The sequence below is a fragment of the Platalea leucorodia genome, assembly GCF_965183815.1.
Source record: "Platalea leucorodia genome assembly, chromosome: 7".
Taxonomy (NCBI): domain Eukaryota; kingdom Metazoa; phylum Chordata; class Aves; order Pelecaniformes; family Threskiornithidae; genus Platalea; species Platalea leucorodia.
Window position 1 is genome coordinate 17,138,156 of NC_138829.1, and position 23,155 is coordinate 17,161,310.

Here is a 23,155-nt window from a genome sequence, read left to right on the forward strand (position 1 = left end):
GTATTCCATAGAGCATTTTCATCTACACCTTTAGACATTCTTACATTTTCCAAGAAAAAATTGGTGGGCCTATGGAAATGTCTTACTAATGACTTTTTTTTTTTTTTTTTCTTCAGTAAAATGAAAGAATGAACAAATTATGTTTTGGGTTTGTTCCCCCCCCCCGGAGATTTGATTCTGTGGCAACTGAGCAACTTTGAATGTCTTCCGAATTTGGGAGCAAACCCAGTCTCTTTAAACTACATATTTTTATGGACTTAATATTGACTTCATCCCAGCTTCACATAAAAGAAAATTACAGCAGTGTGCCTGCAAGTTCTGTGCAGGGCAAGAACATGTGCAGACATGTAGTGTAACTGGTGAGAAGCCTTTCTTTTTTAGGAAGACAGATTAAAAACTACAAAGCCCAAAATGTAACTGGAGTAAATAATGTGCTAACCAGTACATAATACTTCTGTATTTTAAGGTTGCATTAATATGAGTTAGTTTGATGCACTGCTAATAATAAATACATTCTTTTTTGAAAATAAGCCAATTGTTTGTACACTGATTCCTGGGTGATACATAAATTGATATTATGACCAACTGTAGGAGATTTGAACCCTCATTTTAGACTTGATGGAAATTCTAGAGGGTGACTTAAAACCCAAATATCTGCAGGTCTTGCATCATACAATTAATGACTTCACAGAAAGCCTTTTATAATGTAGGACTCAGTAATTTTGGATGTTCTGGCATAAAGATAACAGAAAACTGTTGAACACCCGTGTTTTGGGGAGCTTGACTTCTTGCCACATGGAGAGAAAGGATTTATGTTTATGCAAATAATGGGATTGAAATCCCCACATGGGGTTGTATTCAGGGGGCAGCTGCTGCTTTTACTTATCATAAGCAAGAATAATTGGTGCTTTGGAACTGTACTTGCCTCACAGCTTGCTCCCGGATTGGGGAAGAGAGAAGTCCCTGCCATAATGTCTGCTTAATTGCCTTCCTGTCGAAATATGTAAGTGCCTGAAAGGCTTGAACATAAGCTTTTAAATAAACTAAATAATCAGAAGTAAATAATTTGGTACCCAAGTAAAGGACCAAATGATAAATAAATTCACAGATATGGTGAGTTATCCCTTCTTGTGATATTGATATAATGATGGTGTAGTTACCTACATAAATTAGGATCTATAAACTTAGCTGTGATTTTTCTGTGGGTTAGTTTTCAAGCAGCAGCTTGAAAAAAAATAATTAAATATTATGTGAGTACTTTAATTCTAACTGCTGTTAAATCTGTTAAATGTGTTTCAGAGTGTTCATATAGCTCAGATTTTTTTTAGAGAGATGTATCCTGACTGTAATTTTTCTTCCTGACTTCCATGGAGAAGGTTTAGTTCCTTGGATGCTAAGAGAATTTTGTTTCGGAGTTAATCTGAGGCAGTAGGGAGTTTGTACTGTGGTTTCTGAGTAACTTTATTGTTTATACTATAATAAACCAAAGAAAAATATTTTAAATATAAGGTTGCTGGAATAACACATGGAAGAGAAGGATGAGTCCTGTTTTATAGTCACCCCTTCACCCCTGCCCCCCCAGCATCTGCGACCAGCTGTAATTATAGAGACACGATGCCAGCTCAGACAGACTTTTTCCTCCCAGCCATAATGGTGGTTTTTACCTTACCCCCTCTGATGCTGCAGGACTTTGATTCAGGGTGGAATTCATTTGTATTTGCATGAAGATAATTCACTTCATCATAGCTCTTTTGTGAGCTTGAGAGTCTAGCTGCATAGATCTTGCAAGATAAGAACTTAATTTTCAAGTTGTTAACAGTTTGAATAATGGTTTAATTAAATATTAACATCATTATTGGGAGTAGTTGTTTAATTTCAAACTGTAGAAGATGTTGAAGAGCAAGAACGTTGATAGTCTGTGTTTCAGATTCAGCCTGTTGCCTGTAGTGTGTCAGTAGGTCTTCTAAAATTTCAGTCCTCCTTTTTCTCACAGTCTTTTTTAATAGCGACAATTAGGTATCACATTAACATGATTATTTTCAAATACTGAATTACAAAGCCAGGAAATAAAAATAAAGCCTGTTGATTTATTCTTCTGTATACTCTTTGATATATTTGGATACTTGGTTTTTGTATTAGAAAATGTTTAAGCAGCAAATAGCCAAGATACTTGAAGATCTTGGCCAAGATTTGCAGAAGTAACTAGTGGTTGCTTGCAGGTTGCTGGAGCACTGGAGATCTGCAGAAGTGGCTGGTGTGTCACTTCTTGGATGCTTCTCTTGATGTCTTTACAGGAACTGGTGGTTTTTTGTCACATTCCTGCTTTATTCTTTGAGCATTTGATGTGTTTGTGGTGTGTCTAGTTAGACAATCCAAATGGCTAGTTATCTTGGAACTCTCACCTTCTACCTGTAGATAAAATACATGAATGTTGAGCTCTTAATAGAGACCTTTTTTGTTTGTTTGTTTGTTTAAATGGTGGTGTTACTGTTCAATCAAAGACATTCTAGAAGTCTAATTTTAGCAATGTCAATGTCATTAATTGTTGCTTTTTGTCCCCTTTTGCTTTCTTTTAGCAAGATCCCTGGTCTTACTCTACTCTGTAGAGTAAAATGATATAGAGAGAGATAAAATTTTTTTGTTTGTTTTAACGTGGTAAGAAAAGTCTTATCAGATTGGACTCCAGTGTTACAGTTAGTAAATGCTGGAGGAGCCGGTTATGTTACTCGCCATGGTAGCCCCTAGCTGTGTCCATTGTGTGGCTGGGATCGTTGGCAAACTGCGGATGCCTTTGGCCTGCAGAGGGGAAGGACTGGCTGTCTACTGCAACAGGCTTTTGTCTAAGTGGGTGCACCAACACCATTTAGATGCTAATGTGATATAAGCTCGCTGTTTTGTACTAGAACTTGACTGCACCTCAGGAATGTGGCCCGTCTGGTTTTATGTTGGCTTCGGCATTAAAAGGGCCTACTGTAATTCATGTCTGCCAATCGATTAAAGCTGCAATCTTCTGTTTTACGGCTTTGATGTGCCAAAGGAAATTGTTAGTTGGTGGAGGATTACATACTTCCCTCCCCCCCCATCTCACCTGCTGATCTGTATGCTTTTTATTTGCCATCTACAATTAGGGAATAAAGTAAATTTGTGATGTGAAGCCATATATGGCATTAGCTTTACCAACGGAGTTGAACCCTTTTTTTCTTCCTGTTCATCTTTGTTACATGGTGGGGTAACTAAAAGCTATATTGTTTCGTTCCGCTTTTCTTGCAGATGTAAAGTGGAGTATATTTATGTATTTTTACTGGAGATGTGACAGTTTTCTGTTGTTAGGCTATTTTCTGGTTCAATGGAATACGTATTCTGGTTCGTGTTTTAGAGGTGGAGAATAAATGAATAACCTAGGCATAACAGGGACATGTTACAATACATTTAAGTTCTAGTCTCTGAGTCTTAGCAGCAATTTGCTGTATTAGCTGCAAAAAAAAAAAAAGGATGTGTGTATGGTGCAAAGGCAAATTTAAAAAGTAGCCCTGGGAATAAAATTTTTGTAGGTCTATTTTGTACATGAATGCAGTGCTCATCAGATTTTCTGTGCTGCGCTCCCTACATATTCTTGTTGTAAAATAAAACAATAACTGTTTGGTTTATTTTGTTTTCTCGAAACACATACATTCTTTAGGTTATTTTTTTTAAATGTGTTGAATGATAAGTTTCTTCAAGGTTTCATTACTGTATTAGGTGAAACATGCATAGACGGAGCATGGGGAGGAAAAATAAATCTAGTTGGACTCAGCTAGCAATTACTTTAGCAGATAAAACAAAATATGCAAATATCTCTTGAGCACTCTAAAGCTGATCTTTCAGACACTGACTGTCTGTATCCCTGGCCAAAAAAGGACATATGATAATTAGATTTTGAAGGACCATGTGCTGTTGCTACAGAGCTAAATATTAAAATGCAAGAAAGCAGACTACCACATGGCACAATTGATTTTTATGGCAGTTCATGTTAAAATGCTCTCTTTTTATATTGCCTTTTAGGTTACCTAGGGTGAAACAAAATTACAGGCTTGGAGACTCTGGAAAAGCTCAGCATCAGCATTTGAGGTAAAAATGAACATACTGAAGTAATCTTGGGAGTGTCCTTCTTGTTAAGTTTATGAAACTGATTGGAGTAGAAATTTTCATCAAGAGCCATTTTGCATTTAAGTTTTCAGTATTGATTTAAAAAAAATTGACTTCAGAATCTCTCTTTTTAGGTCTGGGAAAACTCATACTTCAGGTGAATATATTGTGTAATTTTTTTATTTTAGAGCTTTGAGAACATTGTAGATCTGCTTAGATGCAGTATTTTTGGTTTAAGCTGTAGTTTTATAGAATGGCTAATATATCTATGAAAGTCTTTGTCGTGAATTATTATCTTTCCTAATTTTATTTGTATAGCTAAATGTATTTTTATGGAAATCACCATCTTAATTGCACAATATTTTTACTTTTATTAAAAAACACATGTGTTAATGTACTTAGGAAGAAATGATTTGTGCTTTTTCATGAGTTTACTGTATTATATGCAGCTTCAAATTGAAATACTTTAAAGAAGTTTGGATTCCGATTTTAGGTTTGGTTTTTTTTAAATTATAACTCAAGTGAAATGAAAATACATGTGCATGGAAAAAGCAGTACAATTATACAGAAGATAGCAAAATCATGTAGAACATACTACTACTGTATTTGTCACATGAACTAGTTATTAACATTAATCATAGTAACCTGTTAAATAGGATTAGGGAAGTACACTTTACTTGCACATTTAAACTACCAAAAATTAGATTTTAAATAACTTTTTAAAATTTTTGTTTCTAATACTAAACTGAAATAATTAATGTTCAGAATGGACTTAAATAGTTCATTTTCTGCCAGCAAGTTAGTGTAGGGCTGACACATTTAGATGTTTATAAGCAACTGAATTGCCACAATTAACTCTGCTATTGTAGTTCCCTTTTCAAACCATTTTTATAGTTCATAGGTTTTGTTGTTGTTGTTTTTAAGAGCCGAAGCTTGCAAATTATGTGATTAATCTACCAGCTGATATCATGATGTCAAAATGCAGTTCGGGAAGCATAAACACAGAGACTGTGGAAATTAAAACGGTAAGACTATGCTTTGTAATATGGGAGAAGCAGGTTTTTATGTGTCACTTCACTATATATTGTGCTATTTTATATTTAAAGCTTCTTCAGGGCCATAGAGTAAAGTAACTTCTGTGTGTGAGGTTATAGAAATTTATTGTGAATTTCTTTGGAAAGAGTAATGAAAGTAGCTACTTTATTTTATCCATAGATGGTTAGATACAGCAATGGCATAGATAAAAAAGATGTTTGTCATGAAACACGTGCTGTGATATTTCATATGAAGCTGAATACTATTAGAAATGTACTCAGCTTTTTAAAGGGGGGGTGTACGTGTTTAAATATTTTTTGTGGATTTTATATGCAAATGTGGTTGTCTTGGTGAAATACAATCAATTTAAAAAAAAAAAAGTGGGAAGAGGGGAGAGATGAAGGGTTGGAATTAGAATTGCATTTATATGTTGTTCCAGATAGGAGAGATAAAGTAAATGGTGAGGAAAGTAAATGGCAGATAAATTGTTAAGGCCTTAGTTTCAATAGCATGCTTTGGTTTGAATTATGAGTTCAGCAAAAAGAGGAAAGGAGGCCATCGAATTAAAGCTATGTAGAAGAAAAATTGACGTGTGCTTTGGTAACATAGTGAAGACAGAAATGTATCTGGTTTCACTGGTCCTCACCTTGCCTTGCGTCTTAGGTGCCATACACTTCACGTTTTATCTTTTGTCCTCCGTGTTAAGGAGGTAAAAGAAGAGGAATCTGCATAGCACCTGTTCCGCACCACTGATTAAGCAACTATATAGTTAGGACTGTTGCACAGGGCCTTATATGCATCGTTTTAAAAAATGAAACAGTTTGTTCCAGAATCTGGCTGCATGTCTGTATTTATTAAAGGAGAAACATCCCTTTTCTAAACCCTTATTCTGTATGCCTCTTGTACTGGTGCCACTATTGATATGCTAGAAAACTGATTTTTGTTTTCACGTTTTATTTCTGTGCTGATAAATGCTGTACAGCCCATGTATGTTATGCTGATACATAGTGGTATAATCCTTCTGCTTTAGAGACTGTTGCAATGTACAGCAGCATAACTTTGTTGGTGTGATCTGTGTCTTGCTGGCTCTGATAGAGCTAGAATAATTGCAACAGAAAATGTTTATTAGGCTTTTGCCTCAAATCCAGGTTTGGTCATACTGATGACTGAACACTAGATGAAGGACTTAAGGGGTTGTGCGTTTTTCTGAGTCTGCTAAGTGTCATGTTGTACTCCATTCCTCTCCTATATACAGATGTGAAGAGGGGCCTGCCAGGAATTCCAGCTGTTAACTATACTGTATTGCTTGTAGAAATGCTTCAGAAGCAGCTCATTCAAATGTAGAGCCTCAGTGTAATCTTCATTTAATAAGCTCTTTAATGAAACTTTTCCGAACAACAGAAAGCAGCCTTTGCTGCTTTGGTATGTCTTGGTATGCTGTTGGAGACCAACGTTCTGCTCGCGCTGTTAGACTGGTTCTGTATCAGAAAAATAGAACAAATAAAATTCTTCTAGTTCAAGATGAACATTCACAGTGGATATGGATGATTGTGCTTGGGAAAACAGGGAAGCTGCTTCTTGTAGGAATGCTTACATTTGAGCTTTGTAAGCATTTATGCATTCTGTTTGCCCTTCTTGAAAGGGAACAGATCTGAAATATGATTTTTTTTTTTTCTCACTTTAAGAATATTCTAAGACCAAATATAAAAACTGCTGTTAGGCAATGCATGTGGTGAAGGTCTTTGAAGGATAACAGATAAGGAGTGTCTCGTGCAGCTGTATTGTATGTTAAAGATAGCATAATATAAAAGAGATTTCTGATTCATCTCATTGAATAATATTGTTTGACAGTATTTCCTTACTTTAGACCTTCTGGGCCAAATGATGTTCTCTAAGAAGTGTTGAATTTTGAGCTGGGAGCAGAAATCTCAATACTTAATTTTCAAAGTATCCTAGATATTGGCTGCTAAATGAGGGGGGAAAAATCCTTTTCCCATGAAAATGAAACTTTCTCTTGTTTCTGAGACGTTTGAGTTTTGGGCACTTTTTTCCCAATTAAAAACTGGATGTGTTTGTTTTGGTTTAAGTTCTCTAAGAGAACTGAAGTTACAGGCGTAGTATTCACAAAATACACTTTTGTAATGCTTTTGGACTATCAGAGGAAAAGTCTGATTCTTTTAAAAAGTATACTTTTTAGAAATCAGACGATGTAAGAATCTTGTATGTTGACCTTCACTTGAGCAAAAACAATTCTTGCGATTGAATGCTTATAGTGTAAGTAGAAGTCACTTTACTGCAGACTTCTGCAGTAGTTGGTATGGAATGTCCTCAGTGAATATTTTACATTTTGTAAATTAACATTCACATTCATTTTCTACTCTGTATTTTGTATTTGTAATATTTTACAGTTTTCTTTTCATTTGTTCCTCCATTACCCAAGTAAGAATTTTCTGTCTTAGATCTTTCAGCAAGTTAATGTTTCATGTAGCATTAGGACATAAAACTTACTATAAAGAATGCAATATTCAGACTCTTTAGGTGTTCATGTAAGAGATTATTCAAGCAGCAAGATTCTATTCATTTTTTTTTTTTATAGATTGTGGTTTATTTACTTTAGAGTAAATTGGATTTTTTTTTGTCCACCCTTTAGGCTAACTTTTATTTTGGCTGATGCTGAGAGTGTTTTTGGAGAATAAATTAGACATTCTTGGACAAAGATTAAGACCTTCAGCATTAGAAATAACTTTTGTATCACAAGGATTAGATTGGGTACAGATCTACATTAGTGAAGAAATCAGATTAAATACATCGCGTATGGCACTAATAAATTTTTGTTGTTAACAGGAGATAGTTGTAGTTTTGCATTAACTTGGTATGAATATAGCACATACTATGCATGCAAATGGTGGTAAAAACTTGAAAGATGTGTCCTCAGGGCTCTAGTCTCTTCTCTGTTTACTTGAGAGTATCATTGCATAAATGTTTTAAACAGTCCTTGGAGCAGGACTCGATCCAGGATGTCTTATTCCAGGTGAGTGCCCTACTTGGTTTGGCTTGTATTCCTTAGTGAGTAAACCTTGAAATTTTCTTGTGCACCAGGGGACTGCTTCAACTTGGATATAGTCCTGTGACTGAAAAACCTACACCACAGTTCCAGAATTATTACCGACTGGAAGAAACTGCTATTAAATGTTGCTGGCTGTTCATTCCCAACCTCATGCCCTTCTGAAATAAAGTTCTTTAAATGGTAGGACAAGGGATTAGTTTTAGCTCTGCAGTTCACTGTCTGTTCGCATAAATGTACGTTAAAGTAAGGACATCAAGTTGTGGATTTTGCTCTTAAAACTATCAAGATTGACAGCCGTAAAACTGGACCTTTCAGTATTACTTTAGCAGAACGGATAAGCTTAGGCACTGTCCTGCTTTGTCCAGTTTCTGTAACCTAGTCTAAAGCCACAGGGAGCAGGACTTGTCTCCTGTGTTTCTCCCTCCAAACTTGGCTTCAGCAAGTTCTTACAGTTTCTTGTTCTGTCAATTTTCAAAATAACGCAGTGGATAAAAATGGAACATCTTAGCAGGCATCGTTGTTACTCACACTGCCTGAGCAGGACTAGTTTTTTTTCTGCTTCCCTGTAAGCTTGTTTCAGTTAGTGAGGTTCAGTTGACTTCTGTCCACAAATTCCGAACACATGTACTTACATCTCAAATGTTTTCAATTTAAAACCTGTTCTTCAAATAGATGTGTGTTTTCCCTTTTTATTTCTAGATGGTCCTGTACTGCTTTTCTGTTATTGAAGAACTTGATATTTTTTCCTTGCTATTGAAATAGAGACTTCGAATGATACAATTACTTCATTATTCTGGCTTACCCCTGTAATAACATTGACATTGATCTTGTCAGATCCTATATACATCCAATACAAATAATACAAAGGAAGGCCAGGACTAGGAAACTTTAGCACAGCAGGAAGTAGCACTGATGGTTTAGGGAGGAGAACTTTTTCTTTTTACCTGAGTTAGCATACAGTGGGAGGGAATTTAAGCTGTTTCAAGTGCATTCTGCCTCATGTGAGCTTAACTCTTATTTTGCTAATTAACTGTGCCGTTTATCATAGCTGAAGTCTTTTTTTTTTTTTTTTTGGTCAGATTGCAGGGTAATAATGGTATGGTTAACAGTGGCAGGCAATGCTATTTTGCTTGTGCTTGCTTTTCAAGTTATGAATGTGCATGTATTTTGCACTTCAAAGGTTTTGTTTGAGAATGCTTTTTGAGCTCGATGAGATGATTGTACTTTAGGGCAGGTCTTTCATGAAGACACACAGAATCCAAAACTGTAGTTTAGAGTATATGTTGTTTCACAGCTCTTCCAGATCAAGCTGGAACCATGTGTGAGTATAAATCTGCTTGATTTTTGCAGTAGTGTAGGTAACCCAGTACCACTGTCATGAAGTGTGTAGCAAAGGAAGTATGCTTATTAGATCCTATGCTTGTTTTTTATTAGCAGCCTTCTCAAATAAGTTTGTTTTTCTTTCCTTAATTCCCTCCTGATGATGTGATATAGCTATTTTATATATTCCAAAGGTTGTACTTAGATTTGGAAAAGAAACACAAAATAGGTGGAATAGTAATCAAAGAGGAGACACTGCTGATATAAAGTGATTTATAAAACTGAAGTGGCTGGGCTTAGATACACAAATGATTGGGGAATCAGCCTTAGCTTTTGTTATGCAAAAGGTTTGGTTTTTTGTTTTGTTTTTGTTTTTTTCCTGGTCCCTTCTAGCCTTGAGCAATTATGATGGCTGTGACCAGGTCTCATTTTAAACAAAGCAAACACTAATTGATTTTCCACATGAGTTGCTATATGTAAATAGAGAAACATGCCTGAGACCGTTTCTATGAAATATTGTAGTCATGATAACGGCTTTTGCGTTCTTAAAAGGATTTTTTGTATGTGTTACAAACTAGCATGATACTCGTTGGAATATAAAAAGAGAAGCTAGATATATTAAAGGGGAGCTTCACCTATAAGTTGGGGGAGGGGGGAAGTCAGGGATGACACACCTTTCCTCATGTTTTTTCCCTTCTCCCTTGCTCTCATACACCTGAGCTGTCATTTCATACAAAAGCTTCACTTACGTTAGCAGTGCCCAGACTTTCCAGATGCTTTCTACCAGTGGCTGGGGAAGATTGTGTATCATGCTACTGTCCTTGCTACATGACTGATTTAATTTGATTAGTCATGTAGTGATTAGCATCAGTACATTTGATGTGCAAATACTCAGTAGATCAGAATGTCAAGGATGATCTTCTTTGCTACATGCAACTGTACAGCACATAGACATTTTTCGCCCTGGTTGTCTCCTGTGACCCAGAGCTGTGGAGTCCCAGTGGAAAAACGGCCACGAAGCTGCTAGTTCCAAAGAGAGATTGAACCAAAATGTCTTTTAGTTGTGCCAGATTTGAACACTCCATAAAGTTACCAGTTGAATTGTTAGAACAGAACCTGCATGTGCTTGTATGCATTGTTTGAAATGTATAAAAACAATTTGAAAATCTACAGCAGTCTTCTTGTATTATAACTGAAATGAATAATGACGTATTACTGATTTTGGTGTGTGTAGACTATGTTGTTTTCTATTTGCAGCTAAATAAAGTAGTATCATATTGATCCATTTTATCTATTTAGATAATCTGAAAGAGTATCTTAAGAGGCTGAAACAGTAGGTTAGGTTACAGGACTGAAAAAGTAAATGAGAAGATTTGCATGAGTTTGGAGATTTATTCAAAAGCAACTGGAAAAAAAAATCAGATAAAATGTCAAAAGCATACTTTAGTATGTCCTGTGAAAATGTACATTCATTGGTTTTGGTTTTTTTTTTTAAACATTTGAATACATCTTGTCTTCCTGGAGTCTTCTCACCCTGACAGTTTCTGTGAAGCTCAAACTAAAATATCAGACAAGATTCCAGTGATATCAACATAGTTCTCTTAGTAAAGAAATACTATTTTTGATGGAGGGGAAAGTACATTGACTGCTGAGCCACAGACCAAGAAGTTACGTTTACCCTCTTTCACTAAGTAGCATTTACTGCTGAATGTTTGTCTTCAAAAGAGAAATAATTTTTATAATGGAACAGAAGAGTGTTACTTCAACTTAACCACACTGCCCTTCAGGACTCCCTCTACCCCTTTGGAAAAAACTGGGACAAAGCTTTATCTCTGACTACTTTCTATAAAGTGGCATTACTTCTACATGAGTCTGCAAGAAGAGTGGTCATATAATTCAGTGTATTGCCTTCTCTTTATTTTACAAGATATACCTGAGATGGAAAACTAGAGAGAATTGGTTTGATCTCTCTTGTCAGAGCTTCCCATAATTATTTAATATTAGTTAAGTTAGAATATAAATCAGTGTTTAGACATGGCTCAAATTATAATATTTAACTTTTAAATGTGAATATACAACAAAGAACTACATTGTTTTATTAGTTGAAGACTATGGTAAATAAAATAAAATTCCATCTTGGTATAAAAATAAATGAATAACTTTTTAAAAAATTGCACTGCTTTATTTGTAATATCTCAAAGCAGTTATTTCTTATAACCATTACTGGTTAATATTTTCTATTAGATACCATATCATACTTTTCTCAGCTTTTTTTTTCCCTACTGCACATTTGCAAAACTTAACCAACTTTCCTGTTACATAGAAGAGCAAGGCCATTTCTATGCAATAGGATGACAATTAGCTTTTCCTCATGTATTTCTAATGAATGATTGATTAAATTTGAAAGCATTATCAATTTTATGCATTACTCATTCTGAGATTGATACTAAAATGAGTATAGAGCATCTATGAATTTTGAGGAAAACTAACTTTTGAAAATATTGTTTTGTTGAATAAGGTCTCTATCTGATTTGAAGGGGGGAGTATTCAAAATTTCTTAGATTTGATGCAGTATGTTTGTATTATACTTCAGCAATATTTTTCTACATCATCAGGCTTTAATCAGTTTCCCTGGGCAAGGTAGAATTGGGGGGTTTTTTGGTGTGTTTTTTTTTTTTTAACCTTGATCATTCCTGACAGATAGCAAACACTTTTAAACCACCCCACCCCCACCCCGTGATGAGGACTTCATAGCCTTAGTAGGAAAGTGTTTTCCAGTGCATAATTGTCATCAAGTTGTGAATGGTTTGTTTGTTTATCAATTAGAATATCTTTCTGGAAATTGGTGGTTAACCTGATCAGGGTCCCTTTTTCCATTAGTCCTTATCAGAGTCATCAGCAATTATTTATAGTACTTCTGCCAGTTCCTTAAATAGATAACCTTATCAGAATCTGTTGATTGGAAAATACTGAGGTTCTTGTGTAGTTCCTGTTCTTTTCCCGCTGATTAGAATAAAGTTCCTGTTGCGTGTGTTTATGTAAAGCTTTAACTGGTCATAGGGACTTTTTGGTTGGAAAGAGAAATGAAAAATGTGATGCTTATTTATGCCTGTGCTCTAGAATATCAATCCTTTTCTTTCCTGAAGTAAAGCTAAAACAGCTTTATTTTTTAAAATTTGTTCTTAAATATATTTCAAATGAAATTCTGTCAGAATATAAACGGGACTTTATTCTGAAATGTATGTGCATAAATCCAAATGCCTAGAATGAACTTTGCCCCGTAAAGTACAGTTCCTTTTGAATTTCTTTGGTACTTTGATAAACACACATCTTTAAGTGGAAAAGTGCCTGTAAATTTAAAATTAACATTTTCTGCTGAAAATAGTATGAGATTTAGCACTTACTGGAAGTAAAATCAAGTAATGTCCTTTTCTTAGAACAAATTTTCTCTTCTTGCTTTATATTGTGACTGTATCTAACACTGTTTCTTTTTCTTCTTATAGTAGGCTGTGCTGGAACAAAAATGCAATGAAAGAAACACTGGATGAATGAATGAAAAGCCCTGCTTTGCAATCCCTCAGCATGGCGGGACTGCAGCTCATGACCCCTGCTTCCTCCCCAATGGGTCCATTTTTTGGACTACCATGGCAACAAGAAGCAATTCATGATAACATTTACACGCCAAGAAAATATCAGGTACTAGTGATAATACTAATACAGTGACATCAAAAAAAAGTACTATTCAACGCATTAACTTAATAGAAAAAGAACCAGAGCAGCTGGAGAATGTGCAGTGTTGCACACAGTCTAGGCATGTCTCTCTCACAGCTCCACCTTTTGGGAGTTAATTGTATCTCTCTTTCTTTGGCTTGGCTGTGTTCCACATTTGTAATATCCCTCATGCCGTCGTCTCAGTTTGCTCAAATGAGCAGAACAACTTTTAAGCTGAGTATTCTCTTGCTGCTCGCTGCAAAATGCTCTTAAGGACAAAAACAGTAGACATTATACTGTGCATCTTGATTGTATGCATATGATCATGTCTCCTTCCCCCTCTGACCTTCTGTCTTCTATATGGTAAATCTTGATTTTTGGTTCACATACTGGTCAAAGCAGCGCAGTAATGTCAGAAACACCATCAGGGCACTCTGATTTTCATTTTGTAAAGGAAAGCTGTTTCTGAGTTCTAGAATTTCAGTTCTCTTTGCACTGCAGAGGTACCTGAAAGCTAGCATTTGATTAGAGTTACTGAAAAGCTTAGATCACCTTGAGCTAATATACTTGCTTATTTGGCTGAAGTGATGTATACAGTTAGATTTAGAAGCTCTAGCTTCTTTCTTCACACAATGTATCTAGCAACAGAATTGTTTATTAAAAAGATAGTTAAATAAAGTTACTTAAAATAGCAGCAAATTGTGATACTAAAGGATTTTATATTTAGAAGCTAGACTATATATAGTATGTATTAATATTTTTGAAAGACTGTGACAATACATAGTTATGAAAGAGACGTGTTAATTCTATGGCACTGGAAAGATCTCTAGAGATACTACTGACTTGTCTGTAGTTTATTTACCACTTGTGCTACTTTTTGTCAGCTTTTTCACTGCATTGCTGCAAGTAAGGACATGATTATTTTTTTAAACCTAGGTTGAACTGCTTGAAGCAGCTTTGGATCATAATACAATAGTCTGCTTAAACACTGGCTCAGGGAAGACTTTTATTGCAGTACTACTCACTAAAGAGCTGTCCTATCAGATCAGGGGAGATTTCAACAAAAATGGAAAAAGAACTGTGTTCTTGGTCAACTCAGGTAAGGGGAATAGTATACTGAGTTCCAAAACATGCTGCTAATATTTCTGTTTCCATTCCTTAATAGAAGTTGTGTGAAAGCAAAGTTGGGAGAAACTTTTGCATAAAGTCTTCCGCAGCAAGGATGCTGTACTGATTAAAGAATGTGATACCTTTCATCTTTTGCTTAGAATCCATTTAATACAACCTGTTTATCTCTGACATCTTCTGTTTCCTGTTTTAAAATTAAGACATTGAATCTGAAGTGCAGTGTACTTACCAATATGTTTCCTTGCTGTGGTTTTACATGGAGGCAGTTGCTGTGTACACCCGGTTTAACATTAGTCTAAGCTATGTTATGAAACACGGTGCTAGGTAATATGACACACATCTTGAAAATTAATGTATGAGAAGACCTTTATGTAACTGAGATTTTTTTTATATGTTTTTCTTAAGCAAATCAAGTTGCTCAACAAGTGTCAGCTGTCAGGACACATTCAGATCTTAAAGTGGGAGAGTATTCCAGTTTGGAGACAACTGAATCATGGACAAAAGAGAAGTGGAGTCAGGAATTCTCTAAGCATCAGGTAATGTATTAACTATAAACTAGAAATATAAGCAGAGCCTACGTAAGTTAGGCTTGATCAGAAGCTTGCACTTTTCTTATACTGACAGATTGTGTGGGTTTTTTTTTTTTTTTTTCTTTCAATCTAGGTTCTGGTTATGACATGTCATGTTGCTTTGACTGTTTTGAGAAATGAGTATTTATCCCTGTCAAATATTAATCTTCTGGTGTTTGATGAGTGCCATCTTGCAATCCAGGATCACCCATACCGTGAAATTATGAAGGTGGGTTTCCATTGCATGAATGTTTTAATACTTGGTTGAGGTGAGAGGGATGGATAAGTAGGAACCATTTAAGGCAGCTTTTGCTACCAAGGAAAAATAGCAGTGGAACCGTATTTTAGCGTGTTCTGGGACTGTGAAATTACTGTAATGAATTAAGACTTCAGTGATATTATGAGATAGAAAAATAGTGTATTTACTGGATTTTACAGTGGGGATTAAAGAAAAATCTGGCATTAACAGAGAAAAGAAGCTACATCTATGGATTTAGGGGAATTTTGTAAATTCATTGAATAAAATATTATTTGAGTTTGGGAATGGGATGTACTAATCAGTTTCTATTATTCTTAAACATCTTTAGAAACCAGTATTTTATAGGTCTCTTTCAGGATATTCTTGGCTCCATGTTGTATTTACCTTATACAACATGAGAAAACTCTATAATAGATGTCTTTCCAAATCTCTCAAGTTTAACCAGAGCATGTGTCTTATTTTTTTAGGTGGTACTTTAGTTTTTAACATGGTGTGGAAGTATTATGATGTGTGTTGTAAATGTAGCAAGGATATTCTGTGCAATGCTAACTGTTTATTTCTTTATATTTTTCCACATTGTAAATATTTACCTTTAAAGATGATTGGCGTTAAATGTTATGCAATTTCTAGTGTAACTCCTACTCAATAGAATAGAAAATACTTATTCAACGTTTGGTTCCTTTTTCAACACCTGCTGTTGAAATACTAGTTTCCAACAAAGCATCTAAGTTTGCAGTTTGCTAGCTTGATGGTAGGTTTGCAGGATAACTGTCCTAAGGTGTTTCATTCTCATTTACTTCACAGATCTGTGAGGATTATCCATCATGTCCTCGAATCTTGGGATTAACAGCTTCCATTTTAAATGGGAAATGTGATCCTGCTGAGTTAGAGGAGAAGATCCAGAAACTGGAGAAAATTTTGAAGAGCAATGCTGAAACTGCAACTGATTTGGTGGTCTTAGACAGGTATGTTGTACAATTATGGCTGTTAAATTGATGCCTGCATTTTCATTTCGGATAGGGGAATAAACCTGTAGAAGTATTTTTTCTTTTAAATTTTAAGAAAGTTTGCGCGTATGTTATGCCATTACTTCTATTTGGGGTGGGTAGGGAGTGTTAAATAGCTTGTTGAGTAACCAGTGTTGAAGTACATCTTTCCTTAAAGTTAAGTACAAAGGCTGATTGTCCTTGATATTCAGAGATTTTCTGTAGTTGCTAGAAAAAAAAAAACAAACCAAAACAAAAAGACCTAACAAAACAACTAAAAAAAAACCCAAAAAACAAACAAACAAAAAATACCAACCAACCAAAAAAACCCCAACACACCACCAACCTAGAAAATTCACATTCCACAGCACATTTCTGAACTTGTAAAATGCACTGTCTTATGTTTGGAGCCTAACTGGTTCATGTTCAGCGTATGCTATAATGTTGCTATTTAATTTAGAAAAATGTTCTAATATCCACAGTACAAGATGTTCTTAATGCCAGAAAAGTTGCATGATTTTTTCCTTTTTAAAAAAAAAAAAAAAAACCACACAAAAAAACACAAGTAGCCTGGATTTAGAGGCTGATGAAAGGCAGAGGGAGATGAAAGGAAGTAGTAAAAACTGTTAAATAGCGGAGCAAGTGGGTGTTTTCCTCTGTTCTTACAGAATGTAGAATCCTGTGAATGTTTTTTAAAATAAAGGTGGTGGTAATGTGATGATTTGTTGTAGAGGAGAATTAGTGTGAAATCATTCATATGTAGCATGTTTTCTTGCACCAGCTGTACTATGTTGTATGAACTGAGTTTCAGACAAAGTCAAAGATGGTTATTTCATGTTCTGGAACAGCTGTTTTGTTGGTGTGTTTTTAAATGCATTTTTCTGAACTTGTGTGAACCGTGTGCTTTTAAGAATTTCTCACTCGTAGCTCTGCCATTCAAGAACACTAATTACTTTACTTATATAAGTGTATATATATAGAGACCTAAATTTACATTATGTGAATCATATTTGTTTGGCATATCAAAAGAGTACACTTTGGAAAACCAAAAGTTAATATGGTGGTCGAGTGAATTCAATTTGCTTTGCCTTAAATTTTCCAGTATTTGAAATTAAGATAGTGATATCAATCTCATTTTTAGGGACTGTATTAGAGAGAAAAGTATTTTAGAATGGAGTAGTTTAGTATTTGGGGTGGTGGAGGATTTTTACTTTGAAGTATTTAACTGTATAACTATTCATTATTAATTCATGATGGTGAAAGAAATGTACTTGAATATACTTGATGTTGCTGTTGTTATTTGCTGTATAACCTTAACAGGCTGAAACAGCTCTGACTTTCAGAAGCTGTGTTTTAACTTGATCTTTGCCCTCAATTAAGATATACTTCTCAGCCGTGTGAGATTGTTGTAGACTGTGGACCATATACTGACAAAAGTGGGTTGTATGGAAGATTATTAAAGGAATTGGATGAAGCACTTACTTTTCTAAATGACTGCAACATATCTGTACATTCAAAAGAAAGAGATTCTACATTAATTTCTAAGCAGGTAAGGACATTAAGCTATATGAAAAACCTGGGGAATAGAAATCTTACTACTGTTTTTATTTGCCACGTATGTTACATTACTGAAACTTTCTAAGCTACCCAGCCTAGAATATCTGAGCAAAAAGACTTCTGATTTTTGTACTCACTAACAGTGCAAGTCTTTTCATAAATGAGTGGGGCTTGAATGTCAGCCATTGATTAGAACTTCATCTGGTTAGAGAATCTTGTATTCAAATTTGCTTAAGGCTGTAAAATAATTCTGCACCCTGTTGTTGTGGATCCTTATTTTTGAAGTCAAGAATTTGACGTCTTCATGATCTCCCATGACCTTTGAATAATTCAGTACAGAAGAGAAAGTAATGCCTCAGGAAGTATTTAGAAAAACTGTACTGAGGTATATGAAAAGATGATAAAGTAAGAATTCAGGCAAAAATTGCAGCCATAGATGTGCAGTTTCTACAATTTATCTTAGAACAATATTGGACTAGTGCCACACCTTGCTGGAATGGTATTTGAACCTCAAGCTTGCCCCTACTTTTCTTATGTGTTTGCCCCTATCTTGTCATGTGAGATAGCAGAGTAGAGTCCAGAAGGCATGGCGTACTGAGCAGGGACCTGTCACACATGGGATCGGGGCCCAGGCAGCTTTTTTTCCCTCTTGGGCTTTGGTTTGGAATTGCCTCCTGAGGTACAACTATGTAGGTATGTAAGTCGTTGTTTAACAATAAGTCAGTAATGAGTCACATTTCTATAATAGTCCATGAGGAATTTTAAGAACATATTTCTTTCTTTAGCCCAATTTATTCCATTTTCCTTTAACGTTCTTAGAAACGCAGCACTCTGATGCTGTCCAGGAAAGGATGATTTGGGCCAGAGGGAAGGATGATACATAAGGTGGCCTATCACAGCTACATGGCAAAAGGAAGTCCTGGTTACTTTTGTGCTAAACTTAAAATGTAATAAGCTAAAATATATAAGGAATACTGGCAGCTGGGGCAATCCCCAGGATTTGCATAGTCCAGAAGAGTGGGTTAACTGCTCTGCTTCTAGTGCATGTCACCCTCTATGCTTGTTTTCTGATGCAGTAGCTCTACAAGAAGATGAAGGCACCCCTATTAAGAAAAAGAAATCAGTTTTCAGCCTGAGGTGCCTTTTGTCTTGCACTGGAGAACATCAAGCCTCTATGTGCAGTTACAATTAGTTTAGATAAATCTTGCCCTTAATTCTTACAGCTAACAAACTTCAGGGACGATAGCGTAAAGAGGGTGATAACCTGTTCTTCACTGCCTCACAGAAGGGAAGAAGGAAGAGAAATTAAAGCAGCAACTGAAAACTGTATCATCCTGACTGTTGTTATAGTTCTGTCATAGTTCATGTGTTGTAATATTGCATCTAAATCATGAGTCTTTTTAATAGTATTATCAATGTACCCCTCTTCTGGATTCCTAGCTTATTGTTTGATCATTTGACTCTTCAGGAGGAAGCAACTTGCCATCAGATAAAGATGTTGATGGTACTCAAGTGCCTGTGCTGTACTCTCTGAGTAGGGTATAGTTCTTTCTGCTTTTCCTATTCCACCCACACATACAAACTCCTAGTTTTTTTTTTTTTTCTTTGAGAGGCTAGACTTGCTAAGATTACCCTAAAGCCAATGTACAACTTTCTGGTTAGATACTTTCGAAACCCTGACAAGTATCAGTAACAAATAAAGTAAAAATGCCCAGCAAAGCGTTTATTTTATTACATCAATGTTGAATATAAAGGGTAATAACTTCTGCTTTGTTTATCTAGCTGCCTCAAGAAGTATTCTCATTTTTAGCATAGTTACCTTAAGATAAATTTCAAATTACAGTTCCACAAAACTGTAAAATATTCTTTAAACTTGTTTTTTTGAGATTCAGAAATGTACAAAGTTCAAAGTTTAGTTGTAGTAATTTAGAGGGGAGGGGGAAACTTGCCACATTAGAAACACCAAAGTTCCCAAGGTCATCTAAATAACAAAAGCAGACTTCTAAATATTTTTTATAATAGAGCAGTTGTCATAATCCTTACAAAGATTGTGCTGTATGAGAAACAAGATCCCAGTCTTAAATGAATAGTTCATGAATGTACTCTTTGAACTGATATTTGAATTCATTTGTTGTAGATATTGTCAGACTGTCGAGCTGTGTTGGTTGTTCTGGGACCCTGGTGTGCAGATAAGGTAGCTGGGATGATGGTGAGAGAGCTACAGAAGTATATCAAACACGAACAAGAGGAGCTGCACAGGAAATTTTTATTGTTTACAGACACTTTCCTAAGGAAAATACATGCACTCTGTGAAGAGCACTTCTCGCCTGCCTCACTTGACCTGAAATTCGTAACCCCAAAAGTAATAAAGCTGCTTGAAATCTTGCGCAAATATAAACCATATGAACGGCAGCAGTTTGAAAGTGTTGAATGGTATAACAATAGGAATCAGGATAATTACGTATCTTGGAGTGATTCTGAAGATGATGATGAGGATGAAGAAATTGAGGAGAAAGAGAAGCCAGAGACTAACTTCCCGTCTCCCTTTACTAATATTTTATGTGGAATTATTTTTGTGGAAAGAAGATACACAGCAGTTGTTCTAAATAGGTAAAGCTTTTTCTTTGAAAAAAAAAAAAAATATTTTTTTTTCAAAAAAGAAAAAAGGCAGGCTCAACTGCCAGCACATGGGTGTTAATATTATGAATATGTAGGGATTGTCGTGTATTTTCAGAACTCTATGTTAAAGTTGGTTTAGGAGATCGTACTGGATCTGTGTGAAGAAAACAAACAAAAACTTCAGGCTATTTGTATATGGGGTGGATGGGAAGAGCATGTGTCTTTGAAAATTTTACTCAAAGGCTTGTTTTGGACCTGAGTTTGTAATTTGATTTCTTTAGAAGGCAAAATGTGAAATACTGTACTTAACCTGTAAAATAGCTGTATACTGATCTGTCTTAATCGGTCTTTAAATTTATATTTGCAATGAATGCTGGAAACTTCTCTAACCTCCTGAGTGCAATACTTCTGGATACCTCTGAATCTGACCCTTCTGTTACCTTTTTGCCTGAGTCAATAGTTTGACTGCATAATGTATTCTTTGATCTGCAGACGTGCCTGTGTGGGTTTTGTGAACTTCATCTTTTTTTCTTTGCCTTTTTTTCACTTTTAAATATGTTTGCATAAATATGCAATATGATGCAAACTAAGCCATTCAGTGAAATGGACATGTTCTGTTAATAACTCCTGAAGAAATAACGTTAACAGGTTCTGATAAATTTTTGCTGAGCCGAAATGAGTATTTTGTTATCCTACAGGGAGTCAACAGAATTGTTAAATTTTTTTTCTTCTCTGTTAAGTTATGAATGTGATTTAAATTACACTCTTTTTCCACTGTGTGGTCTTGTAGACTATGTTTTATGCACTATACTATATCCTAACTGCTGTTGAACCTGACAGAATATGATGTCTAGATTGAATAGGTAACCATCTTTAAGCTTTCGGCACCTTTGGTACAGGTTATTGGCAGCAAAAAATAAAACTATATGTAACTTTTTATCCACTTCTTGAAAGCTAGCTAGCAGACTCTCAAAATGCTCCTTTACCTCATGTAACACACCTGGTCTAAAATATGTGGATGATCAATAGACCTGAGCTGTTGGACAGAAGACTGAAAGCCTGCAGTGGAGAACCTCACTGCAGGCTCACTTCAGTTGAGTGGATTTAGTTCAAGGGCCTCTGCTCATTGTAACTCTGCTTATGCCGTATATACAGGTGGAAAGACTGTCTCCTGAATAAGGAATTCACAAGTGTTTGAATTAATATATCAAAACCACTCGAGCTTCCACTAGTCCAGTATGGATCATTAAACAGAACTAAGTTAAAGCAGAAATATATTTTTTTTCTTAAAATATATTTATTATGGTAATATTTGGAGACTAGAATCCCATTTTATGAAGTCCATAGTTCATGATGACTGAGGAAGGGCAGAATTCATGGCATATGTTGTACTTTCTGGGAGAAATGGCTAGGAATTTTCCCTGAAGCAGTAATTAGAGCTAATATCTTTCTCTAGAGATCTTTAGCAACAGCCACTTCACATATTGTAAATATTACAGATCAGGGAAAAAACAAACAAAAATCCAACCAACCAAAAAAAACCAAAGCTAGCTTATTCTATTATTATTATTATTATTATTATTATTATTATACACACTGATGAACTGACTCATTTACTGTTTTATTTGGTATATACAGTTGAGTTCTGGTTCCTGTAAGCTCCTTTTCAGAAGAGAAAACATTTTCTAAAGCCCAGTTTCCTTCCACTTTCATTGTGATGCATCTCAGCTGCCTTAGAGAGGTGTCTGAAAGCAGAAGTTTTTGTATCTATTTGAAAAACAACCCCTGTTATCTACCACTAATAATACTTTTTTTAACCACAAGGTTGAAGTCTTGAATGTTTCTTAAGAACTTGCCAAAGGTGCACAGTGAAATGTTTATTCAGATCTTTTTAATTGTCCATTTCTAGAATAGGTGAGATAGCATAAGAATGCTTGAGATGCTTAGTAGGTACTCAAACTGAAGCTATATGTCTTGACAAAAATGCCATGTGGAAGAAATAATATAAAAAGATAATTAGGGGTTTTGTCCAGTTATTAACCCGTACTTTCTTAGTATGTCTGTCTCAAGAGTCTAGACTGCATACAGAAATGCAAATCCATTTGGCCTTGAACTAACAAATCACATGCATTCTAGTACAGGAGGATCCTTCTAGTCTGTTTCTGTAAGGACACCAAGCTGTTTGCCACTTTTCCATTCTCTTACCTATACTCCCTGTCCATTCCAGTTTTAACAGTTTGCAAAGGCAGGAAGTCTTCAAGGTGTTTTGTGTTCCCATAAATCTTGTTTAAAACAGTGACCAGGTGAAGGGGAGAGACTTCACTAGTTTTCCAAGGGTAGAAGGGTCAGGGAGAACTTTGTTGTTTGGCAGCAGCTCGCTGGGCAGGTGGTAGGCATGTAGCTGGGGACTGGCACAGCACCCATCATCTTACGTGTGAGGCAGAACTGCTAGAGATGTAATTGGGAAAGGTTTGAGTTACTGTTGGAGGTATACAGAGGCAGGCTGCCCTTTGGATATTGGGAGCACCTGGTGATGGACATGATGGATATGCTATGAGCAAAGTGGTATGGGGATGGCTATAGTGACATGTGCAAGGGATGTAATTTTTTTTTTATGTATGATCCCTTGATTTTTATTGGCTCTGCTGCTCAAAAACCTGTTGGGGTTGAGAAATCCCAGGTTCTGTCCATGCTGAAAACAGATCAACTAAGGATGCTACGGCATAATTACTTTGATTGCACAATGTAATTATGCTTTTAAATCCAAAAATTCCTAGTT

The 23,155-nt window shown here is 35.5% G+C and overlaps 1 protein-coding gene across 14 annotated transcripts in view; it reads left to right on the plus strand.

Annotated features, from left to right (window-relative positions):
- Positions 1-23,155, plus strand: part of DICER1 (dicer 1, ribonuclease III) — a 69,101-nt gene that overhangs the window by 14,777 nt on the left and 31,169 nt on the right. For 8 of the 14 annotated variants that reach the window (XR_014228867.1, XM_082318247.1, XM_082318248.1 and 5 more), the window contains exons 2-11: positions 4,042-4,107; positions 4,260-4,282; positions 5,050-5,150; positions 13,051-13,243; positions 14,195-14,357; positions 14,792-14,922; positions 15,050-15,184; positions 16,019-16,179; positions 17,581-17,749; positions 19,895-20,367. Coding sequence is in view for 13 of the 14 variants with exons in the window: in XM_082318247.1 (XP_082174373.1) it covers positions 13,100-13,243; positions 14,195-14,357; positions 14,792-14,922; positions 15,050-15,184; positions 16,019-16,179; positions 17,581-17,749; positions 19,895-20,367 (1,376 nt within the window). In the remaining variant the exon portion in view is untranslated. Of the gene's footprint in view, positions 1-955; positions 1,004-4,041; positions 4,108-4,259; positions 4,283-5,049; positions 5,151-8,259; positions 8,408-13,050; positions 13,244-14,194; positions 14,358-14,791; positions 14,923-15,049; positions 15,185-16,018; positions 16,180-17,580; positions 17,750-19,894; positions 20,368-23,155 lie in introns of those variants that run through there. The other 6 variants (XM_082318257.1, XM_082318258.1, XM_082318252.1 and 3 more) reach the window with 5 other exon arrangements.